The 22,843-nt window shown below is 44.6% G+C and overlaps 1 protein-coding gene across 7 annotated transcripts; it reads left to right on the forward strand.

The window, feature by feature from the left end:
- The first annotated feature begins 1,213 nt into the window (after positions 1–1,213).
- mid1 (midline 1) lies at positions 1,214–22,840 on the forward strand. Of its 7 annotated transcripts, none has more exons than XM_003961874.3 (10): positions 1,214–1,292; positions 12,898–13,619; positions 18,100–18,195; positions 18,551–18,658; positions 19,578–19,726; positions 19,807–19,934; positions 20,298–20,441; positions 20,968–21,129; positions 21,211–21,418; positions 21,903–22,840. In XM_003961874.3, the coding sequence occupies exons 2-10, from the start codon at positions 12,954–12,956 to the stop codon at positions 22,249–22,251; spliced, it is 2,010 nt and encodes a 669-aa protein (XP_003961923.2). In that variant the 5' UTR covers positions 1,214–1,292; positions 12,898–12,953; the 3' UTR covers positions 22,252–22,840. The 7 variants fall into 7 exon arrangements, with proteins under 7 accessions (XP_003961923.2, XP_011607478.2, XP_029699663.1 ...); XM_011609176.2 differs by lacking the exon at positions 1,214–1,292 and adding an exon at positions 1,299–1,544; XM_029843803.1 differs by lacking the exon at positions 1,214–1,292 and adding an exon at positions 4,470–4,610.
- Positions 22,841–22,843: the final 3 nt, after the last annotated feature.

Consider the following 22,843-nt stretch of genomic DNA (forward strand, 5'->3'; position numbering starts at 1 on the left):
CAGCAGTTTCTTGGCAACATCTGGATGAGTCCAAATGGCAGGTGAAGAATGGAGAGCGTCGGCTGTGTGACAGGGAACAATTCACCTAATCGGGGCGATTAGACCCCTGATCAGGCTGATGCATGAGGGGCGGCTGTGCTGCAAATCTGCTGAAGTCATCAAAAATCCGTCTCCAGTGAGCGATTGTGCCGGAGTGTAATCATCACAGCTTAGCAGTGGCGTACTGATGGCGGTTAATCCCCCCTCCTTTTGTTTGTGTCTTCCCACCGTCCTGAACCGTACACACAGCCTGGCATCTTTTGAAAAGAGTTGCTGTATTCATGTAACACCTTAACCTTTTTGCTCTCCCAGCCTCCGGCTAATGTAAACTATACTTCCATTCAGAGCTTTGAGCTACATGTGAGCTGAGATTTCTGCTAAGTGTTGCTATGGTCAGATAATCCTTCTTATTTCTAACTATTTTGCCAAAGCTCATGTGTGGTCCCTGCTGTCTCTGATCTCCCCCAAATGCACCTCACACACCATCCTGACGTCTCCACGGCTGCCAGATTGGTCTGACCCGGTCCTCGCTGTTGCTTCTTAGCATGCGGTTACTTTAAACTTCCCCCTTTACCTCTTTTTGCAACCATTAAGTGACCATCACAGCCGAGCTGCTGTCGTCCATCTGCCATGAATCATAACGTGCTGCCGAGAGACGTGTCCTGAAGGAGCCTGGAGGAAATTCTTGGTGACCTTGAGGGACGTACAATCGGTTCCTCCAGTATGATCTCACTCTTGCGAGTGGATTGTGTGTTTGGATGGACTTTTCTTCTCAGGATGAACTGTCATTAGGGTGGAGGAAACCAACTGGCGTTGCCTTACAGCAGGCCTCAGCTGACTGCCTCTGATATGAAAGCTTTGGTCTTATTTTTCCTGTGCTTTCCTCTTTGCTGGAGCGTTATCATCCTCAGACAATATTCACAGCCCTGGATATCAGTGCTGGGATCAGCACAGCTCTACTGATGCATGTGTAGAGACCATAGCGATCTTCCTGCCTCTCCTCAGCTTGTTTAAGGGTTAACTCGTCCTCTGAGGGGCTTTTTCTGTGCAAACCTGCAGTGGAGCCGAGCAGCCACGTGTAATATCGGCGAGGTATGCGCGTGTGCACACACCCCTGAGAAGGGGAGTGTACGTGCAGGGAAACACCTTCGACCTCCTGTGTTCTGCCTGTCTCACCTCAGAGCCGCCTCACAGTCACACACTGTTTACTCAACAGGGCAGAGACACATACCAGCGGAGCCATGGGGAAGCAGGTAACATCTGATAAGACACTTTAAATGGCGTCAAATTAAGGGCTAAGACCTGGCAGTTGCTCTTAAATCTAGTTGTGTGTCAGATAAAGTGGTTGAAAAAACTACTAATAGGCTGTTTTGGTGTTCAGAGAGGGAACAAGAGCATGTTAAAGGTACAAAGGAGATTTTTCTTTCCTCACTGAGTTAGACATCCGTCAGAGTGCTGCGACTGTGAGCAAAACTTACCTGCATATTCACGGAGTCAACAAACAGGTTTGAGTTTTCGAAATTTCATTATTTGGAGTTTGTTATTGAATTTTGGCTTCATTAGAAAACATCTGCAAGTTTTTGAAGGGGGCAATAGTTTGATGTTTCCTGCGTACGGCCAATTTGTTGCCATTGGTTCGGTTTTAGGCTTTGTTTTAAAGGAGTGAAGGGTATAATTGGTGAGCACTAACGCAGAACACGGTGCGTGACTCTGCCAAATAACTGTGGATAGGGAAATCTGACAAACTCATTCTTGGTTCTCGGTGTGTTTCTTCATGGGAGCATCTGGTTCTGCTATTTGTCTGAATGCTCATTCCATCATTGCTGTTTTTATAACAAAAGAAAAGTAATTTTTTGTATTCAGGTCAGCCTTTTGTCCAAAACTGAAGGTCCAAGCTGTCTATATTGTGGTCAGGGGAACAATTAAGTTTGCTGAACAGGTGTTGCTTTTTAAAATCTCACAAACCTTTTCTCCAAATCATTATCTGCCTCCAGCAGAACACGAATAAAAAGAAGATAAAGCTATAATTCTGTTTCAGTATCAGACTCTGTCTTAGAGCAATTTTTGAGGGATTGATTGTTGCTTTCAGGGGCCCCAATGAGTCGAGATCCTCAACAAAAACAGCACTTGATCGGCCCGATTGATCATATTTGACGTTAATCCAGGCAGTTCCTGCCAAGTTTTATGTTGTGTTTTATCCTGAGGACTGGACTGGGATGTCCCTGACTCACATTCCTACAGCACGGCTTGGAATTCTGCTCCTCTGGTTTGGAGCTCGTCACCATGGGAGCACGAGAACAACACAGCAGACTCAGATCTGCTCCAGCGGTTCAGACATTGGTGTTTTTGAGTACAGTGACGGTGCTGCGAAGACCAGGAAGTTGGAATATGGAGGAGAAGCGGGCCAATAACGGATGTCACTGGTAGAAAGAAGCTGCCAGACTGAGAGTGGAGTTATCAGAGTGCTTGACAACTTCCGTGGCTCTGTGTCTAATAAGAACCGTGTTTTTCAAAGATGTTCTTGATAAAGTTGTGACACGTTCTTTTTGTGCAGTAAATCCCTCAAGAGCTGGAAGCAATTACAGACTTCACTGAGCATCAAGAATGCAGCAGACGTTCACCGCACCCTTTTTTGAAGGATGATTTTTTTTTAAGGGGAGAAAATAAACGCTAAGACTTCCAGGCAATGGTTCTGTGGTGAGGAGTGAGCAGAACACATGGACGTACTTCCCCCAAATGCCTTTGTTGATTCGTTTCAGTGAGATAAGGTCAGCAGCCTAGTATTAGCTGAAGCTGCCTTTTTATAATGTAGCTTCCTGATAATGATGGTAATGGTGAGGAAAGAGTGGCTGAGAGACTTTTGGCAGTAATAGGTCTGGTTTATCGGACTTGAGCAGTTCAGTTCAATTCCAATTTGAGCTTCTATTGGAGGAATATGTCTTAGGAACAAACAGTTTTATTTGCATGTCAGGAAAGGCTGTAATGTTAGTGACCAGCAGAAAGCAGGATCAGGTATAAAGTGATCCTGAAATGATACAAGTTTAAGCTGCAACATCATTGACTCTTTGAGTATATTTAAGGATGACATATTGCATTTTTAAAGATTTTTTTGAGGGAAAATTACAAAACAAAGGGCTAATTGTGAATTACAAAACAGGCAAAGCACCTCTTGGTCCATGTGTGACCCTGGTTGCAGCAGTCTGCAGATCCAATTATTTATTATGTATTTGAATGTGAATATTCTGCCCTTGTGGGAGGCTTTTCCCCAAACAAGGGGCTCTCCGAGATGTTATAAATATAACATTTACCATTATTTACTCCACCACAGTGAACAATACATATGCACACTCAGTCAAGGCCATCAGTGGCCAATCAGAGACGAGTGGGTGTGGCAGGAGGGGGGCATAAGGTTGAGGGTGCATGGGTTGGGGGGGTTGAACATTGACACTGAAAACAGAATAATGGATGCAGTAATTATTTCAGACTACCTTTTAAACAACAGCGTCTCTTTATTCGCTATATGCTGCGAAGCTCTGTGACAGCTCTATAAACACGACGCCAGCACCGCTGCAGCACGCCAAAGGAAGAAAAATAAATCAATTCCAGGTCAGCGCTCACCTCAGTGACGCACGCAGGACCAGCTAATCGCGCTGCAAACACGTTCAGACTGAGGCCATCCGAAAGTTGACGCTTCACCTCAGCCAGCAAGCTTCAAACATCTCACCCTGTGCTTTCTCTTCTCTGATTCCCCCCGAGCAGCGCGTCTGATGAGAGGCCTCGTGCTCATGTTTTGTTTGATGTCTGGGCTGATCCTGCACTACGTGACTGCCGTCAGGGTGAAAGCAATTAAAAACTTGAACTAATGCCACGACCAGAACAGACCGCTCATCCATTTTTTTTATCCGTCTTATTGGCAAAATTGGGAAGCGGCTGGTTTGGATGGTCCTTGTTGGTGTTTGCACTCAAAAAGACAGTCTCCATGCCAGCACGTGCACTGACTCAATTAGCTGTGTGTATTCAGACTTTAATTGCCCTGGGTTGTGTGTGGCAAGCATCATCTCGTATGTGCACGAGGCAGCAGAAATATGACGGCGGTTGTGAGGATGCACAGGAGAGTTTATTAAATGCAGCCATGCAGCAGAGCCCTGGAGACGGATCCCATCTGTTCCAGACCAGGTTGTGTAGTTAAAAACTCATCAGAATATGCTCCCCAAGGCTTGCACCCCCACACCTCGCGGCCCCTTTGTCCTTCCATTTGCAACATCTTTGTTTTATTGCTGTGGGTGGAGAGCCAGGGGGCAAACGCTCAGCCCCACAGAGGGGGAGTGGTAGGGGGGGGGGTGGGACCCCGGCGTTAATGGAGACGGTATCCACGAAGTGACCCAGTGGAAGTGACGCTTCCTGGGCACGTTTCACGCTCACATGAGCACACGGCTGGGGTGGAAACCGACTGGGGGGTGATACTGCTGAGCGTTTTGTTTAGCCTCTCATCCATGTGCTGCTGAAGCAGAACGCTGAGCATCAGCTCCATCTCCTTCCTGTCTTATAGAGAATCGACCCACGCGGCTCAGGTAAGTCAGCCTGAGCTTCTTACTGGATCTGAGGGTGAAGCGTTGATGGGGTGCATGTCTGCCACGGCCGAGCGTCTCACTCTTGCAGTCTGAACGTCTTTTCATCCAGTTTCCTGTGTGCTGTGCACATGTGCGCCACATGTCTACATATAGATTTGAGCACAAGTGAGTTAAACTTGATGATGATTATAATGAGGAAGATGATGTTGTTGTTTGTAGTTTTCCTCTAACTTATCTGCTCTGTCAGGAGAGCTTTTCTGGCCTTTTTTTTTTACTGTTTTTACACCAATTAATTGAGTTTCAGCCAGCCAGATGCTACCATAAACAAGGCTGCCTCAGGCTGCAAATGGCCTTATTTAGACAGCAGCCGCTGCTGCATTTATTTGTTTCAAATAATTATTTAAACAGTGCTGTCACATAGGTTTGATGTTTGCTTTTTTAAGAGCAGCTTCATCTTTTTCTTGCATTTTTTGGCTTTAGGAGAAGTTTTATTTAAATAATCCAAACAATGAAGTAGCCTTGAATAATATGTTTAAGCATTTATCTGTTTATTAAATAATTCATTTTAAAAAATTTCTTTTTTAAGGATGTTTGTGATTTCCAATCTAAATTCACGGTTTTAAGAAGTGAATCATCTCCTTCATTACAGCTAAGACATGAAAAGGACTTTGAGTCGACCATGTTTATAGGAGCAAACCATTTCCACCTTTAGAAAAGAGCCCAAATGTCACGCGGGAGTCCACAATCCATTTAAATGTCATGAATTTTATGGCATTTCACGGAGCCGAAATGAAACGAAGTCGCAATCTCATTATTCCGAAAACAATTTATGGACATACAGCAATGCGTGGCCTTGGGCAGAGGCAACGGCGGCGTCTTGTAGATTTCCTCTTTCTTGTAAATGACTTATTCCAGCGATGTGAAAATAATTCAGCACGCCTGTGTGCGTGTTTTACATGGGAAATCCGTCTGGTGCGAGGCTGTTTACAAATCCATTAGAGGAATCACAGTGGCGTTCACGCTTTATTTGTCTATAGTGGTTCTTTCTTGTCCACACTAAGAGTTTAGTGTTGGTCACTGGGAGCTGAGTGACCCATCTCAGGGTCTGTTTTTCCTCTTAACTGTGTCTTTTGCCTCCCAGAATGCAGCGGGCCACAAACTGGCATGGGATATTGGAAGGAGCCAGACACTGACAGACAGCAGAGCTTGACTGAGAAACAAACAAGCTGTGAAGAGAGAGTGAAGATTTGCCAGTGAAAAGATTAGAGTGGCGTTTGGCTCCGGCGCCAAGATGCATCCTTGCTCTTGCTGCACAACCATGGCAACAGGAGCTTTATGCCTTCCTCCCGTCCTCTCACTGGGTGATCCAACTCTACCAAAGAGTCATTTAAACATCTTGGGATTCATTATAGACACAGACATTTGGGACGCAGAGGCTAAACTACAATTTCCACATCAACTAGACAACTTTGATTGGCTTCCTGTTTCCATTTTGTGTTTAATCACATGTAAATAACTAGACTCCTGTTTAAATGCATGCACCTCCTCAGCTGAGCATCCCAGGCCCATCCATCCTGGTGCACCCGTTTGTCATGCGGGGCACCTCTGATCCCCAGTGACCAATCAGCAGCGTCCCTTTGGCATCCAAACACACCCTCATCATTTGTGATTGACAACCTCCCACAGGAAGGAGGGGTGTTATTTACCTCCTTGTGTTCTCATGGGACCAAGTTAATGATCCCAGCCAGCGGAATAATAAAAGGGGAGAAAAAGCAGGAGAAGTCGCTGGCTGGCTGAAGCGTTTGGAGCCCGCTTTCCACTTCCTTCAGAGGATTAGAGATGAGGAGGCTGTGTGGGGAGAACTGTCGCAGATAGCTGTGAGACAGCAGAGAGGGAGCTGAAGGGAGGTGTCTGAAGGAAGTCGATGTTTGTAGAAACATCTCTTGGTGGGCACCGCTCATCTGTCACCCGGACCCTGGACTGTCTGCTTTGACTCACAGAGTGACTGGGAGGTAAGGGAACATCTGAATTTCCAAAGTGTGACACTTCGGAGAAAGTAAGACAGTTTTCCTTTCTTAAAATGAGCAAACTCTGCAGTCTTCTGCCTGCTGGCCTGAAAACAAGCTCATTATTTCTGGATTCTCAGAGGAGTGCATCTCACGTGCAGTTAAGCAAAACATGCGGATGTGGATTCCTTTCTTCAGATACCTTCAAGAATGACGTGTTTCATTGCTCTCCCGTAACGATGTTGTGAACCTTGAACCCAGCCGTCTGAGCCGAAACACAATCAGCCCTTTTCTCCCCGGGTCTAATCCAAATCATTCCCTGTCTCCTGTGTGGCGGCGAAACCACACAAAAACGTTTATTCTCCAGAGCGGATCCAATATCAAAACCTTTCACCTCCGGTTGCTGACAGGTTCATCTCAGGTCATGTCCTCCAGCCGAATACCTCTGACGTCAGGATCCCAAAACTGAGAACCTGATCAAAGTTTTCCTGATCGGCAAACGCCGCCTGGGTGAAAGTTGTGTCTGTCAGCACATGCTCGTGCTGGGACCGCGTTTTCCACGTCGCAGGAGAGCGGTGCCAACAGTCTGAGGCAACTTTCAACGCTGTTGCAACCGCAGTGCATTCCAGTGCGTTTCCACTTCAGCCTGCTCGCCGTCAAGGGTGTGATTGCCTTGAGACAAACGGCTGCTGCGTGTGCAGAGGGTTCAGACGGCTCTGGCCGGAACCTGTCGACAACCACTTGAGCAATAAGGCGTCTGGGTTTGTGTTGTCCGCTTTGGCGTTTGGACTGGGTTGCTGACTCACGCCAGAGGTGGGGTAGCCCCTCCGATTTCCTCGTTCCGTTCTGCGTTCATTCCTTTGCCTTAGGGACTGTTGCGGTTCCTCAACAGTGCTGAGTTAGATGGGCACAATTCCAACAGCTGTTTAAGTCACTTGAAAAACATTTGAGAAAGAATGCGTAACTAATGTTGTTTTCGTGTGCTGCTGAGCTGTCGGCTTATTTTCGCTTTAGGATGAGGAACAACAATGTTTTGTTGGGAGTTGTGGCAACATTCCGTGTTATAGTAGCCCTAAAGTGATGGCTGAAGTCCGGCCCCTCTCCTGCGATTGGCCACTAGAAGCCAACGATGCAGTGAGTGCAGCACTGAGTGAGAGGAGAGGAGCGGCTGGAAAGTTTTGATCCTCCTCCCAGTTGAAACTGGGTCTTCAGGACAGGGTTAGAGGGTCAGATCTTCACAGGGAGCAGGAAAGAGGACTCCCTTATATCTATGGTGTGGAACAACACAAGTATCATCAGAAACCAGCTCTTAAAGTGTTTGTTTTTTGTTTTGTTGAGACTCTTAATGGACATAATCATGTGGCAGGTAAGTGAGGGGGAAAATCCAACTTTTTCAAGCGTGTGCTACATGTTATCGGGCAGAAACAGTGAGTCATTAGACGTTTCCAACCCTCCGAGCGAGTCAGGATGTTTGGCCTTGTGTTCACAGCCTGCTGCATGTTAGGATAATACATGAGACATGAGATGACTATGTGAGAATGCCGACGGGGGTTTTGTGATCAGAAGGCGTCAAAGGGAGTGGGAGTATCCAGAGTCGGTTTCCTGTGTCAGGGCAGCAATTCACTCTGATACTTAAGGATGAATGCATCAAAACAGACTCCTTTTGGCAAGCAATGTGATATCATAAAGAAAAGACCCAAAGCAACTTGTTTTAGGTGTTTGTCTTCATGCCTCCACCATCTGTGATTCATCATTAGGTGTTTTCTCCTTTCTACAGTCAGCCAGAACCATTCATTCACAGTCTAATCGACTCCCGACCTGTATAAAATATTCCGCTGATAAGATCTCCTGCGACTACATCTGGACATGTGTTGGACAGAGTCACACTAGCAGGAATCATTCCACATGCAGCTAATGAAGAGTCAGTCTGGGACGTTGCAGCTGGGTCTTTGTTTCTCTCATTAATTAGTAACTCCACTTGTTCCCGAATGTGAGCTGCAATGTTTTAACGTCTTCCCACCAGAATGTGCTCACCGCCTTTGATCACTGGTGTCATAGATATCAAGCGGTCACCATGGTAACACATGTTGTGTGTCTTAAAAACACACCACACTGGTTTGCAGCTTGGGCTGAGGTGATCAGATGGGTGTGGGTTTTTCCACAGCTTTAAAACACAGGATGAGAATCCCATGTGTATTTTTTTTAAAGCCACTGTGGAACTGTTTAGACTAAACTAAAAACTACCTGCATGTGATTATACTAATGCTTTTATGACCTGGCTGTTAAATCCAGGTCGAATCGTTCACGTTACCTACAGTTTACAGGTCAGCCGCACGGTGTCGCCCTTATTCCGGTTTGCCCTGCGCATTCCTGTCACATGACGTTTACGCTAAACTGCTCCGGACTTGCTCAAGCAAAGACTGATAATCAGGACACAACTGGTTTGTGCACGATATCAGTCATTTCCACTTCCTTCTCATATCAATGTGTACTTATTTCATCTGCTGTTTGGCACACACGGGATCCTCCATTTGAGGCAGGCGTGGATGTTCCCTCCCACCTGCCAAATCCTCGCACAGGAAATTAGACTTCTGGTGCAAGTTCAATTGACGATTAGGGAACAGACAGTAAGATTTAAGACTAAGAAGTGTACATCTGTGTCTGGGACTGCCTATGGCACAGGGCACTGGCATCATTGATTTTATTAATGGTAGGATATTTACCTTAATGGCTTTGACTTTTATTAAAGTTTACTGTCAGTAAACACAATTTTGCAGGATGAGTGCACAGCAGTCAAGCTAACAAACAAACAAACAGCACAGGATGAGTTGTTATAGATGCTGTAATGAAACTACCGTGATGATGGATGCAGGTAATGTCAGGTTTCATGCCGCTAATCTCAGTAATGCGTGCAGCTGCAGATCAGGTCGATTTATCTTATCTGCAGGTTTGCTGCTGCAGCTCTAAATCGCGTTAGATGTGAGTGGGCCGCTGCTGCAGGGAGCGGCGACAGGCCACACATTGGTCACGGCCACGCTGTGAAGACAGGATTACAGATAAATATGTTAGTGTCCGCCCCAAGAAAGAAGACAATGAGCAATAGCACCCACTCAGTGGCTGAAGACTGCGCTTATTTAAGGTGATAAAATACTATAAAGAAAGGGATTAAGATGTGTTTGAGCAGCTAATTGTTGGGTGTATAAACACCCTAATTCTTACTTTAAGAACGTGTTTATCATTTGAGTATACATTCTTAATAGTGATATATATATATATATATATATATATATATATATATATATATATATATATATATATATATATATATATATATATCTCCATTAAGTCTAAATTAGTAAATTATTAGATTATTATGTATTATTAATTTTATAAAAAAGTTCTGTTAATTTAAATGATCATTTTTTGGAAACCTTGGAATAATGTAATAACTTAGTGAGATGATATTTACTATTTATTACATCAGAAACAGAACTTTTTATGAATGTTTTTATCATTTTTCGTGTTGGGTCTTGGTAAATGGATGATGTCTCATCTGAATTCTAAATTTTGCGGGATTTAAAGTGAAAATTCTGGTAAATTGTGTTTTTTTTATTAATATGTTTCTTAGATTCCAATAATAACTTTTATCAAATTCTGCCAGTAACTTTGGTGTGCAGATGCTCTATAAACATGTTTTCTGTATTAACTATAATCTTAATTTAATAGCACATTTTTGAAGAAGAAATTATCCAGGTCTTTCCCAGTTGGGGGATTTGTACTCCACCGAATCCTTGGTGAATATCAGCAACACTGCCAAACAATGCGGCTCAGGACTGAAGTTCTGCCTGAACTCTAGCGCAATTTTTTTTAATTTCCAGTGCACATGTGTCCCCGATAGGCGTGCTGGGGACGCCACTGAATGGCAGGGAGATTTCAGAGGCAGCGCAGCAGGGGTGCGACTGGAAAGAGAGGCACATGTGGAGCAGATGGTTCCTCTGTGATTCCCATATGAGGGCCAACTGGGACATTCCGGAACGCAGCGGACCGTGGTGCGCGCTGCCTGTCTTCATTTGTGGTCTTGTCTGTCAGGGAAAGTGTCTTTTTGTTTTGCTGTCGAGAAGTCGAAGGGGCATTTAATAAGTTCGCCCGTAGATCTATGCGATCTTTGGAATTGTGGTGCTCTTGGGGGATTTTCCACACCACCATCCTCTGGAGACTGTGCTGTGATTACTCCATGTCCTGGCCTCGCTGTTTATTTGCTGGATGCTGGCGGTAAACACACCTCTGTTCCAGTTAGAGGTGAGCCCGGCTGCTGCCTCACGCGCTCAGGTGTGTTTGTGAGCTCAGCTTTTGCCTCTGAGTGCACGGCAGCACAGTTGGGACAAAAGTTGCAACCTCCGTCACCGTGCTGATGCAAAACAGGGATGGTCACACAAAAACACCTGAAACTGATCCGGAACCCTTTGAATCTCTGAATGGGCAGGGCTGAAAGGCTGAAAGGGCACTAGCTATGCTGTGAGGACACTGGCTTCTCTCTCTCTCTCTCTCTCTCACTCTCTCTCCCACCCTCTCTCTCCCTGTCTCTCTCTCTCTTCTTCCAGTACTGGCCGGCGCTCCAGCTGTAGGTGGAGCTGGCTTTCCTGGAATTGTCGGGCAACTTTTCCTGTTGTGCTCGCTACCACTTGCTCAATCTTTCGCCCTAATGACAGCTCTGCAGCAGGATTACTGGGGCTCTGAAGACTTCGCCATCTGGATGCCCACATCGACAGCATGACGCAGTTTACGTCCTGGGCATCTGTTGTCATAAACACCTTTTCATGATCTGAGTCAGAAGTTTTTCCTTTCAGCAGAAATGTATCGGCAGAGCAAAGTGGGGCGAAATCCATCGGTGGGTAAACTGAGATTGAATGGAGGTGCAGGAGTGCAGAATGTCAGTGATGGAGCATTGTTTTTGAAGCTTTTGTGTACGTTTAGCGCTTTCTTTATTAGCAGTGTTGATTATCATGTTTGGATTATTCCTCACGGATCAAATTAGCACCCTGTGGGATGAGATCAGTGCCTGTTCTGTATGTTGTTAAAACTCTGCAATGATTGAAATGGAATGCTCTTCGTGCAATATTTTTGGTTTTAGCCAGCAAAATTGCAGTAAGTCAGGCAGATTTTGACTAAATATTTTCTTGTGAATGCTGATTGTGGCTTTACAGCCCCAGACCTCTGTTTAAAGGATGTGTTGGATAGCTTTGCTGCTACACAACTTGTGGCCACCTGCTACATTGTCTATACAGACAAAAATAGCTGAGAAACAAAGGCCATCAGATGCATCAGGGTCGTCACAAGAGACAAGTGCAACAATCGCCTCTTGTCTTGTCGGGCACGGTGGCTGAGTCTCTGAGGACGTCTGAACCAAATGGGAAGTCCAGCACACACCCAGGTCGACAGCTCAGGGGTAATTGCTGTATCCTCCAAAACTTCAAAAGGCTACTTGTGTCCGACTGTCCTGATAATGAGCTTTTGCCTTATCCACACATAATGAGCGGAGGTAAGGAGTTCACATGGAGAGACGCTGTGAGCACGGTGCGTCCGCTCGCAGCTGGGGTGTCTGACTGCTAGAGAACAAAGGCTTAGTGTCTGCGATGGTGTGGAGCCCCAGCCATCAGCAAGCAGGCCAATAGACTTCTGCTTGGCTGAGCTGTCAGTCCTCACTGGCCTGCTGGCCTGTGCGCTACAGTGACGAGGGGAACACATGCGGACAGGCCAGACTATTCCAGTGCCAAATTAAATTGTGCTGAGTTCAGAGGAGTGCACCAAACAGTAGCCTCAGACGCAGATACAGTATTTGTTCGTCTGTGCGAGTGTGTGAGCTGGAGTGTGATTTATTTCATTTCCATAATCAGATTACAGTGGAAATCAAATGAATTTGAGTTAACCAACTTCACGCTCTGTGTAATAAAGCCTGCTGCTTTGCTCTCTCTTTTCTCCCCCAGTATAAATGTATCCACATATAAATGATTGCACCCCAAAGCAATTATTTTTCAGTAAAAGTAATTATAGTGATTATATCCATAAAACGGATCAATTTATCCACCAATTTGGTGCGGAGAAGTGTTTATTCAATAAACTCGACTTGAATTCTTTATACTGAGACGATTATCACGTGGGGAACAGTTGACAGTCTAAAATAAAGTATCGTTTGGAAATATACACAAAGTGTTACTTATTCAAAATGAGAAATTCTGCCTTTCCAAATATCTTATTGTAGATTTTGGTGCTTGTCTTCACAGATAGCTGATCAGCTTCCTTGGATTTCGCTGACAAATTCACTTTGTTTTGCCTGAAAATGGAAACGCTGGAGTCGGAGCTGACCTGTCCAATCTGTCTGGAGCTATTTGAGGACCCGCTGCTCTTGCCCTGCGCTCACAGCCTTTGTTTCAACTGCGCCCACCGCATCCTGGTGTCACACTGCACGCCCAGCGAGCCCATCCAATCCATCAGCGCCTTCCAGTGCCCGACCTGCCGCTATGTCATCACCCTCAACCAGAGGGGCCTAGAGGGACTCAAACGCAACGTTACGCTGCAGAACATCATTGACCGTTACCAGAAGGCATCGCAAAGCGGACCCAACTCTCCCAAAGAGACGCGACGCGAGGGAGCCGTCCCCGACAGCAGAGCCATGACGTCACCCGGCGACAGGGTGCCGTGTCAGTTCTGTGAGCAGGATCCTCCTCAGGATGCCGTGAAGACCTGCATCACCTGCGAGGTGTCCTACTGCGACGAGTGTCTCAAGGCCACCCACCCCAACAAGAAGCCGTTCACGGGTCACCGCCTCATGGAGCCTCTGCTGGACTCCCATCTGCGGGGGATAATGTGCGCGGAGCACGAGGACGAGAAGGTCAACATGTACTGTGTGACCGACGAACAATTGATCTGCGCATTGTGCAAGCTGGTTGGTCGACACAGGGACCATCACGTGGCGGCCCTCGGCGATCGATACGACAAACTCAAGGTAGGAGGGAGACGGTGCTGAGGTAGAGGAACGCTCCGAGGTTTGTGATACACAGAGGGAGACTTCCGACACCTCCACAAAAGCTCATTAATGTTTGAAAAGCTCTTAAGTGTCCCCGTGTGATGATGCAGAGACTTGCTTAAGCTCGACAAGCCAAAACAAACGATCGTTTACAACGCCAACGTGCAGGAATCGACATAGCGGAACGTTCATTTGAAATAGCCAGCCCTGTTTATTTATGATATTAATTCAGCTCGATTCCATGAATGATTTAAAAGGAGTCATTTTGGATATCAGGCTCAGTAAAATGCTATGAAATATTAAAAGACATATATTATTAAAGAGAGTGCCTAAAATGATATGTCGATGGTTAAAAAAGTATCCTTTTCATGGCAGCTGCAGATATGTTAACGTTCATTATGCAGGGGAAAGGAAGATGCATGATTGTTGGGAAGGAAGGAAGTTAGTTGAAATTGGCAATCATGGGTCTGCCCAGAGTTGTCAACAAATTTCATGGAAAGACCAAGATGTTAAGCATTTTCCTCTCTGGAACACACCACTAAAGTGCACTGCTGCACTGCTGCACTGCTGCACTGCGCGTGTGTGTGTGTTCTTGTACTTGCTATATATTGACTCCCAAAATACTCAGTCAAAGTGAGGACATTTTTGGGAAATGAGGACATTTTGGCTGGTCCTCACAACTTCAAAGGATGTGAAGAGTTTTAAGATGTGTGTTTTTTATGGTTAAGGTTAGAATTGGGTTTATGATTAGTTGGGATGGTTAGGGCTAGGTTACGGAGCTGGGGAATGCATTATGTCTATGAATGCCCTCATAAAGATGGAAGTACAAAATGAGTGCGTGCGTGTGCGTGTGTGTGTGTGTGTGTGTGTGTGTGTGTGTGTGTGTGTGTGTGTGATTGTCACTGCACCAAAGGTGGGCGCACACTGTTTGTTTTTTGTTTATATGTTCCCACATAAACTCTCCATCTGCTCCAAATGCTCCTCAGCCTCCAGGGTCTCTGCTGAAAACGGCCACATACTCAGTTAGTTTGGAAAGAATAAAAAACACAGCTTATATTCAGGGGATGTACATTTCAAAACTTGTCGGTCAAGGTTTCCATCCTTTTTATCATAAGCTGTAAGTAAATATAGAAGGAGGTCTGGGTGATACGGAGCGAACGGCTGCTGTGGCAGCTTCGGGTTAAGTGGAATTACTCACTTCCACTGATGCTCTCGTATCAATAAGGCATGAAATGAGGCTGCCACCTGAAGCGTGTGGAAAGGTACCTTCATGACATGAATCTGCTTCTCCTGGATGACAGTGTGGGCCACTCTCCTGTGTGCAGCAGCCTCATGATGTCTTTTTTCATGCTGGGGAGCTTTTTGTAAAGCCTGCATGAAACTACATTAAAGTCATTTTGATTTTCCCAGATCAACTCAACAGCACCACCTTAGAGAAGGATTACGGCCTTCTCTCATTCTTATCGAGCTTTTCCGTTAATCCTAAGGTGTTTTTTTCCTTCATTAAACACTGCGGCAATTCCAGGATTTTTAAATGGATGCTTTGTTTTCACAAACGTTTGCGGTGTCCGTGCGTGACTCACGCAGGGGTGCGAACACTCTGTTGCACCAGCACATATTTATTTTTTCCATCTGATCCTCCCCTTCATGGTGCTCAGATTAATCTGAGACGCAAACAAGTTTAGTTATGGGTAGGGGTAGTTTTCATAGAATTCTCCTTCTATCCACATTTATTGCACATCTGTATCTCCTGGACTTCTCTGCGGCTCTTCCTGAAGGTTCTTAAATATTATTTCCCTGTTAAAAGGAAAAGATTTTCACCAAACACACCCTGCAGATTCTAGTTTAGCCGCTCGGTTGCACCCTGGACTTTTTTCCCAGTGATAAATAATTCTGAAGTCGTCAATAAAACAGGAAACAAATAAACCAAAAATAAACAAAGCAGTAAAATACATGTGTTTGCTGTTATTATTGTATTAGTCACAGGATATTCTTATAATGTGCTGCAGATTTAAAGGCTTCAACCACTCTTAACAAATACTGCATGAAAATGCAGCCAATGAAAGCTAGAAGTGGGTAGCCACAAAGAAACGATCTAAAGATCTCGAAAAACAAAACAACACAAAACAAACAAACCAAAAAAAATCCAGAGTAACTGTCAGGAGCCACCGAACATGAGAAATGACCCAGTCGGCTCAATAATTCTGTTATATATGGAAGCGTGACTGTGATTGATGCTGGCCTGCTCATGTTTGCTGTGAGCAGAGTGAAGCTGCAGACAGTAAACATGTTTATTTGCCGCTGACGCACCAAACATCTGCTACCATCACCTCATGGTGATACACACTCCATGTGGGAGCGAAAACATCCCGTCTCTTAAATGCCCACTCAGGAGGTACGTCAGTTAGCCACCATGTTTTGGCTCGAGGTGCCCGAAAGGATTTTTTTTCTCTTTCTGCGAATGATCAACTTTACACACGGTGGCACCCAACATTCCAGGAATCACCTGATCTGCTCGTTTCCAGAGGTCTGTGAACGCCTCATCAGAAATTTTAATCCTGGTCAGCCTGAGGAACATCACAGGAGGCTGTCATCGCGTTATTTTGGGAGCATCTGGACTCACTGCCTGACTGATTGCCTCAGAAAATGACAGATTTCCTCATTTCCTTGTAAATTTGCATTGCCATTAATTATTCAGGAAGCTGTTACATTTCTAGGAATAATTACATTTTCCTACAAGTGCAGAGTGACTTCAACTCTGCAAGCTCATTATTCCTGCAGTCATTTTTATGTCTTTATGGACCTCATGTGCATAAACCCACTGTATTTGGAACCCATGGTGTCGTGGTAAACTCCCATCCTAAACAGAACAATGTATTTTTTCCCCTTCTGGCACCAACACTACGACCCAGGTGGTGCACAGCTGAGTGTGTTCATAGTTTTTCCAAACACAAACTTGCAGCCGCATTTCCTCTCATTTCTCTGAAGGTCTCAGACAAAGGCATGTGGTGATGAAGAAACACACGCGAGTGTATGTGTGTTATTAAGCCTTTATAATCGTGCAGTTTTATATATCATTCCATAGAGGAACTGACAGGTTTATTTTGAATATTTTAATGGTGAAAAGTGCCCGTTTGCACAGTGCAAAACCACACCACAACAAAAGGCGCATTATAACTAACCAGGATGACAACGGCAAACCCTGACAGTAGATCGGATTCGTGATGTTGACACAGGATAAAACCTCGAGTCCTGAATGTGACCCGTCAGGACGGGGAAAGGAAGGAAGGCAGACTGGCCAAAGCAAAGGTGCAGGACCAGAAGCACTCACACACAAAAGGAAACTGCTATTCTTTCCTCTCATCAGCGTGAAATGCCATGAGGAAAGAGAGGCCGCTGGAGTGAGCTTTCCAAACACGTGAAGGGTTTTAGAGAATGTCGTAGGATGTAGGTCCAGCAAAATGCTTTAGCATGTTAGCTATTCTTACCCCAGGTCTGACTAATAGAGTGTATTTCACGAGCTCGCTTCACCTGCACCTCAAAAAACTCAAAATAGCTCCACTGTTTTTCCTTTTACATGAATAAATCATGTTTGTGAGAGCAGTAAAATAAAGCGTTCACTATTTTAGTACTCAGGAAAACAACATGTGAAAGACTGAAACCTCTTCCGTCACCTCGTGTCACTTCTGATCCTGACACATTTATCTCTTTATTTTTAAAGACTAGTTTAAAATTTGCCCACATTTTCAATTTGCACCTAACAACCAAAACAAAAAAGACCAAATCTAGCGCATCAGTCTTTTCAAAGATTCAAAAGGGGGACGTTACGTTTTTAAAACGTAACGTCCCCCTTTCATATAAACCGGTGAAATCTTCCTCTCTTGTTTTTCCTGAACCCAGAGTTAATTGCCACTTGCTGGTCGAGTGTTGTAACATTTTCTTTATAATCACAGAAGCCCTCGCAAATAATGAACACAAATCTTTTCAGGAGAGTAGCGTTAATTCTGGGGCTACTTTGAACTGCTACCATCATGCCCCTCGAAACACACACACACACACACACACACACACACACACACACACACACTACAGTAAGAGATTAAGTTTGAAACATAAGCTTTTGATCTGAGTCAGTGATTAACACAGCCGGGGTTTAGTTGTCCAAATCACTGGCAGATGCTCTGCTAAGCTCTGCAGCCTCAGCAGGCAGTAAGATGGGATGTTTGGCACTCAGAATGGACTCTGTGTGTGACTAAGTGAGTGGGCGTGTGTGTGTGTGTGTGTGCGTGTGTGTGTGTGTTGGTGGTGCTCCTCTCTGATCTGAGCCCCAAACACAGCGAGGCAGATCCAGTGGCAGCCTTGTACGTCCTCACCTTCACATTTGATAAAGCTCTTTACAATCTGATGCAGCCTGTAAAGAGAAAGGGAAACAAAACTCACTTTCAGTTTTGTTTTGCAGGAATCCTTGGAATCTAACCTCAACAATCTAATCAAGAGGACCAGTGATTTGGAAAGTCTGATGGGTAAACTTATTCAAACCTGCCAGCACGTCGAGGTGAGTTTATTCATCTGTTCGTCCATGAGGTGCAGCCGCTTCACCTCTGTGGTATTTAACCTTTCTTTTTTATTCAGTTATTAACAGGGTGATGGATGGCTTTATCTGGGAGGTGCAGCAGCATATGAATCAACATGTTTTCCAAATTCATCCTACAATAAACCCTGAAATGTGCGCTTAAAGACAAATATGATCAATTGCTTCATAGTTTGCAGACACTGTTGCCGTGTTGATGGATGACTTTAAAGGAAATAGAAGGCAGTTGTCCTGAACACCCTGGCCTGGCACTGGGGGCTGGCTTTAAATTAAAACGCACTCTAAAGGCATCGCCTGTGTGTTACCTGTGTGTCTGCAGGTAAATGCATCCAGACAGGAAAACAAGCTGCTGGAGGAGTGTGACCTGCTCATCAACATCATACAGCAGCGAAGACAAATAATAACCACCAAAATAAAAGAAGGAAAGGTACTCGCCATCATCTATGTCGCCTGTTTTTCATTGATGCACTATTTTAGGCTCCTCGTCTTAAATTGGTCCCAGTTTGCGTATTTCATGATGCATGCATGCTTTGAAGTGCCCAGTTGATGTATTGTTGGGCTGAAATTATTTACAAAATTGGTTTTATCGATCTCCACAGGGATTAAAAAAAAGAAATCACCTTGTTTAGGTCACCTTGTTGTTTTTTATCTTATTTAATAATTAGAGTGATAGATGTGGATTTTTGGGAGTCCATGTCATGATATTGCAAAAATGATTGTTTATTTTTCATTTATATCACACAGCTCCTGACTTACAATGCGTACATAGATTTTTTTTAATTGAATGGAATTCTGGCCAATTGAGTTTGAAAAGTGTTTAAAATTGTGACTAATGACATGGAATCTGGCTTAAAGAAATGAAACAATTCAATTGTTATGAAAGCTTCATAAAGCGGAACCCTCATCTATATTTATAGGTTAACACAGTCAATGTTTGTCCCTCTCAAGTGAAACAGCAGAGGCGTGCTGGTGTCACGCTGGGTATCAAACCCAGATCATCCTGCTTCCTGTGATCTGAATCTTTCTTTCATGCCGCCTCATGTGAAGTTGCCTCAACACTGCTAAGTAGGCGATGGGGTGGAAAAGGGTGATGTGCTAAAGAACCTTTCATGACAGCAACCTTGCTCGTGCTTGCACAACCTTTAAAACAGGTCTTAGCTCGCAGCGCTGTGGAAAAATCCAATTGTGAAACCTGAAAATTAGATTTAGCCAGCAGCAAGGTTTTCTTAATTGGTGTGGTGAAATCTAATTAGGCATCTGGCAGATCATAGCTTTGCGCAGCAGGCATTACAACGGCTGGTCATTTGCCTGCAGTTCGTCTAACGTGTCCGCTCCCTCCTACCCAGGCCGTGCGGCTGAGGAAGCTCGCCCAGCAGATAGCCGGCTGCAAGCAGTGCATCGAGAGGTCCTCTTCCCTCATCACACAAGCCGACCAGGCGCTCAAGGAGGCGGACCACACTCGTTTCCTCCAAACTGCTAAAAGCATCTGTGAGAGGTGAAGAGATGTCAACAAAAACTATGAAATTATCACCATATAATTACGAGCATCTCTTTTTTTTTTTTTTCCCTCCCCAGGGTTTCCATGGCAACAGCATCTTCACAAGTGTTGTTACCAGAGATAAACTTGAATGACACATTTGATACTTTTGCTCTGGATTTCACACGGGAGAAGAAAATGCTTGAAAATTTAGATTACCTCACAGGTGAGGTCATGAAATATCACCAATGGTGTCATCAATTGTGTTGTGTGTTGTGTGTTGTGTGTTGTGTGCCTGCTGCGAGAGACGGAAAACATTAACATTGTTCCGCTTTAGCTTTGTTGGATAAAATCGGTTTGATTATTTATGCTCTGGTGCTCGTTGTGCAGTGACTTTAACGCTGCTGCTGCTGCTGCTGCTGTGAGAGTCGGAGGAGTTGCATCCATCCAAAATTACACTCGCGAGAAAAACAAAACAACCAGTCACATTTTTTTTGGTTTTACTATTGAATCCAGTTTTGTGCAGAGTTAGTTAACGTTTCAGCTTTTCCCTCTGAGCAACAGTTGCCTTCTGTTTTTGTGCACGCAGCACCGAATCCTCCAGTAATCCGCGAGGAGCTGTGCACAGCTTCGTACGACACCATCACAGTTCACTGGACGTCGGACGACGAGTTCACCGTGGTGTCCTATGAACTTCAGTACGCCATCTTCACCTGCCAGTCCAACGTCGTCAGTGAGTCCATCAGCAGCTCCCTGAGGCGGAAGGAAAGAATGATGCTTGTGTCTTCAATGGGTTTCAATTGAAATCGATCTGTTGATTTTTGTTTTTACACAATTGAAACACAATATTAGAGAGCAACACCAGAGAGGAGCTCTGTGCCGGCTCTTATGAATAATGAGATGTTATCAAAATACAAAGCAGTGTTGACAAAGGCGTGTGGCAAGAGGAAGAAGGTCCCAGTCGGGGACGTACGTCCACACGCACGGCATAAGCTCAATATTATCTCAGGGGGTGAAATGAGCAGCGTACTGTTTGAATTGATTGCTATGACAAGGTCACAGCATATTTGATCACGCAAATTATTCTCCTCTGCCCGGTGAGGGGGAGACGCCACTTTATTTAACAACATCAAAATAGCAGCTGTTGATTAAAAGGCTGCGCCCCATTTTCCCGGTGCTGCTGTTGTCTCCTTGATTACAAGCGCTGGATGAGGCCGATGCCTCATCGACAGTTTCCATGATGTCCGTCTGCGTTCCAGGTTTGTGCAACTCTGCCGACAGCTGGATGATTGTACCAAACATCAAGCAGAACCACTACACTGTGCACGGGCTCCAGTGCGGAACCAAGTACATCTTTATTGTGAAAGCCATAAACCAGGCGGGAAACCGCAGCAGCGAACCAGCAAAACTCAAAACTAACAGTACGTGATGCCGAACTACTATAGTTTGCTTTTAAATAGGCATCAGTCTCGCCAAAAAATAAAACCTTTTTTTTTTCAAAGGTCAGCCCTTCAGGTTGGACCCAAAGTCAGCTCACCGAAAGCTGAGGGTGTCTCACGACAACCTGACGGTGGAGAGGGACGAGACGTCGGCCAAAAAGAGCCACAGTCAGGACCGATTCACGAGCCACAGCAGCTACGGCGTGACGGGAAACGTCTACATCGACAGCGGGCGCCATTACTGGGAAGCTCTGATTGGAGGAAGCACATGGTAAATATAATATTTATACTGCTGTGTGGATATGTGGATTCAAAATTATGAAAAATATTGACATTTAGATATGCTTAGAGACATTTTTTACACACAAGGAGTGTTTTTTCTTTTTAATATAAGCTTCAGGACCCAAAGAGGATATTTTATTGGTTACATCTACATTTTTATGCAAGATTCTATCCACATATTCATAGTTTATTTATTTAGCAACAAAATTTATAGGCTAAATTCTATATACTTGCCGTGGCTGTCAACAGATTTAGCTTTAAATCTGTAAAATCGAACAAACCAAATCAACCCTTGGGTTTATAGTTTTGACCTATATTTTCTGAATATGAGAAATAGGATCTAAGTTTTAATAAAACCAGCCACGGTGATGGATGGATTATCGGTATCAGTGTTTTCATTTCAAATTTTTATAAACGAGCTTCTGCGTATGAGAGCTAATTCCTCTTTGCCTTCAAACTTTAATCACATGCAGGTTTGCAGTGGGAGTTGCATACAAGTCGGCGCCGAGACACGAGTGGGTGGGCAAAAACTCGGCCTCCTGGGTGCTGTCCAGATGCAACAACTCGTGGGTGGCGCGCCACAACAGCAAGGAGATGCCCGTGGAGCCCCCGCCACACCTGCGACGCCTGGGAATATTGTTGGACTACGACTCCGGATCTCTGTCTTTCTACGACGCTGTGAGCTCGCAGCACTTGTACACGTTCGACGTCGCTTTTGCTCAGCCGGTCTGTCCTGTGTTTAACGTGTGGAACAGATGTCTGACAATCCTCACCGGACTCCCCATCCCAGACCACTTAGAGGGGACAGACTACAACAAGTGACAGTCTCACTGGATTCTCTTCTCTCTGCCCCCTAAATGGACCAGACTGCACCGTATTAACTGTGATAAAAAGATCCAGTTATCCTGGGAATGCTTTAACAGGCTGATGTTGAAAATAATTTGCAATTTAAAACAGCTTTTAAAAGCAGCAGTAGATGGATTTTTGCTTTGCACAATATAATAACGGTTTTAATTACTTGATTGTTTTGAATTTAATGTTTTCAAACACACGTCCCTATAATTCTTTTTTAAACAATTTATAGATTTATTTTAGCTATAGCACTTTGACAAGACACCCTTGGCACTATAAGATATATTTTCAAGACCGTTATTTCATTACCAGCAACTTGTTTTGTGAGGGAGGAATTCTTAAGCAGAGCCAGTGGCAACTGATAACAGCCTATTCGGCATTTATCAAATATTTATTATTTGTAAATGCGCCAGTGCAGTTGCACTATTGTTGCCTCAATGCTGCAATCCACAGTTTAGCACTATTAGATCATCCACCCTTCAGTGGTTTAAAAGAGCTTTTTTTTATTAATCATTCATATTTCCCTGTGAAACATGTAATTAAAGTAACTTTTAAAGAATCT

Source organism: Takifugu rubripes, chromosome 1 (assembly GCF_901000725.2).
Source record: "Takifugu rubripes chromosome 1, fTakRub1.2, whole genome shotgun sequence".
In the NCBI taxonomy this organism is placed as follows: Eukaryota; Metazoa; Chordata; class Actinopteri; order Tetraodontiformes; family Tetraodontidae; genus Takifugu; species Takifugu rubripes.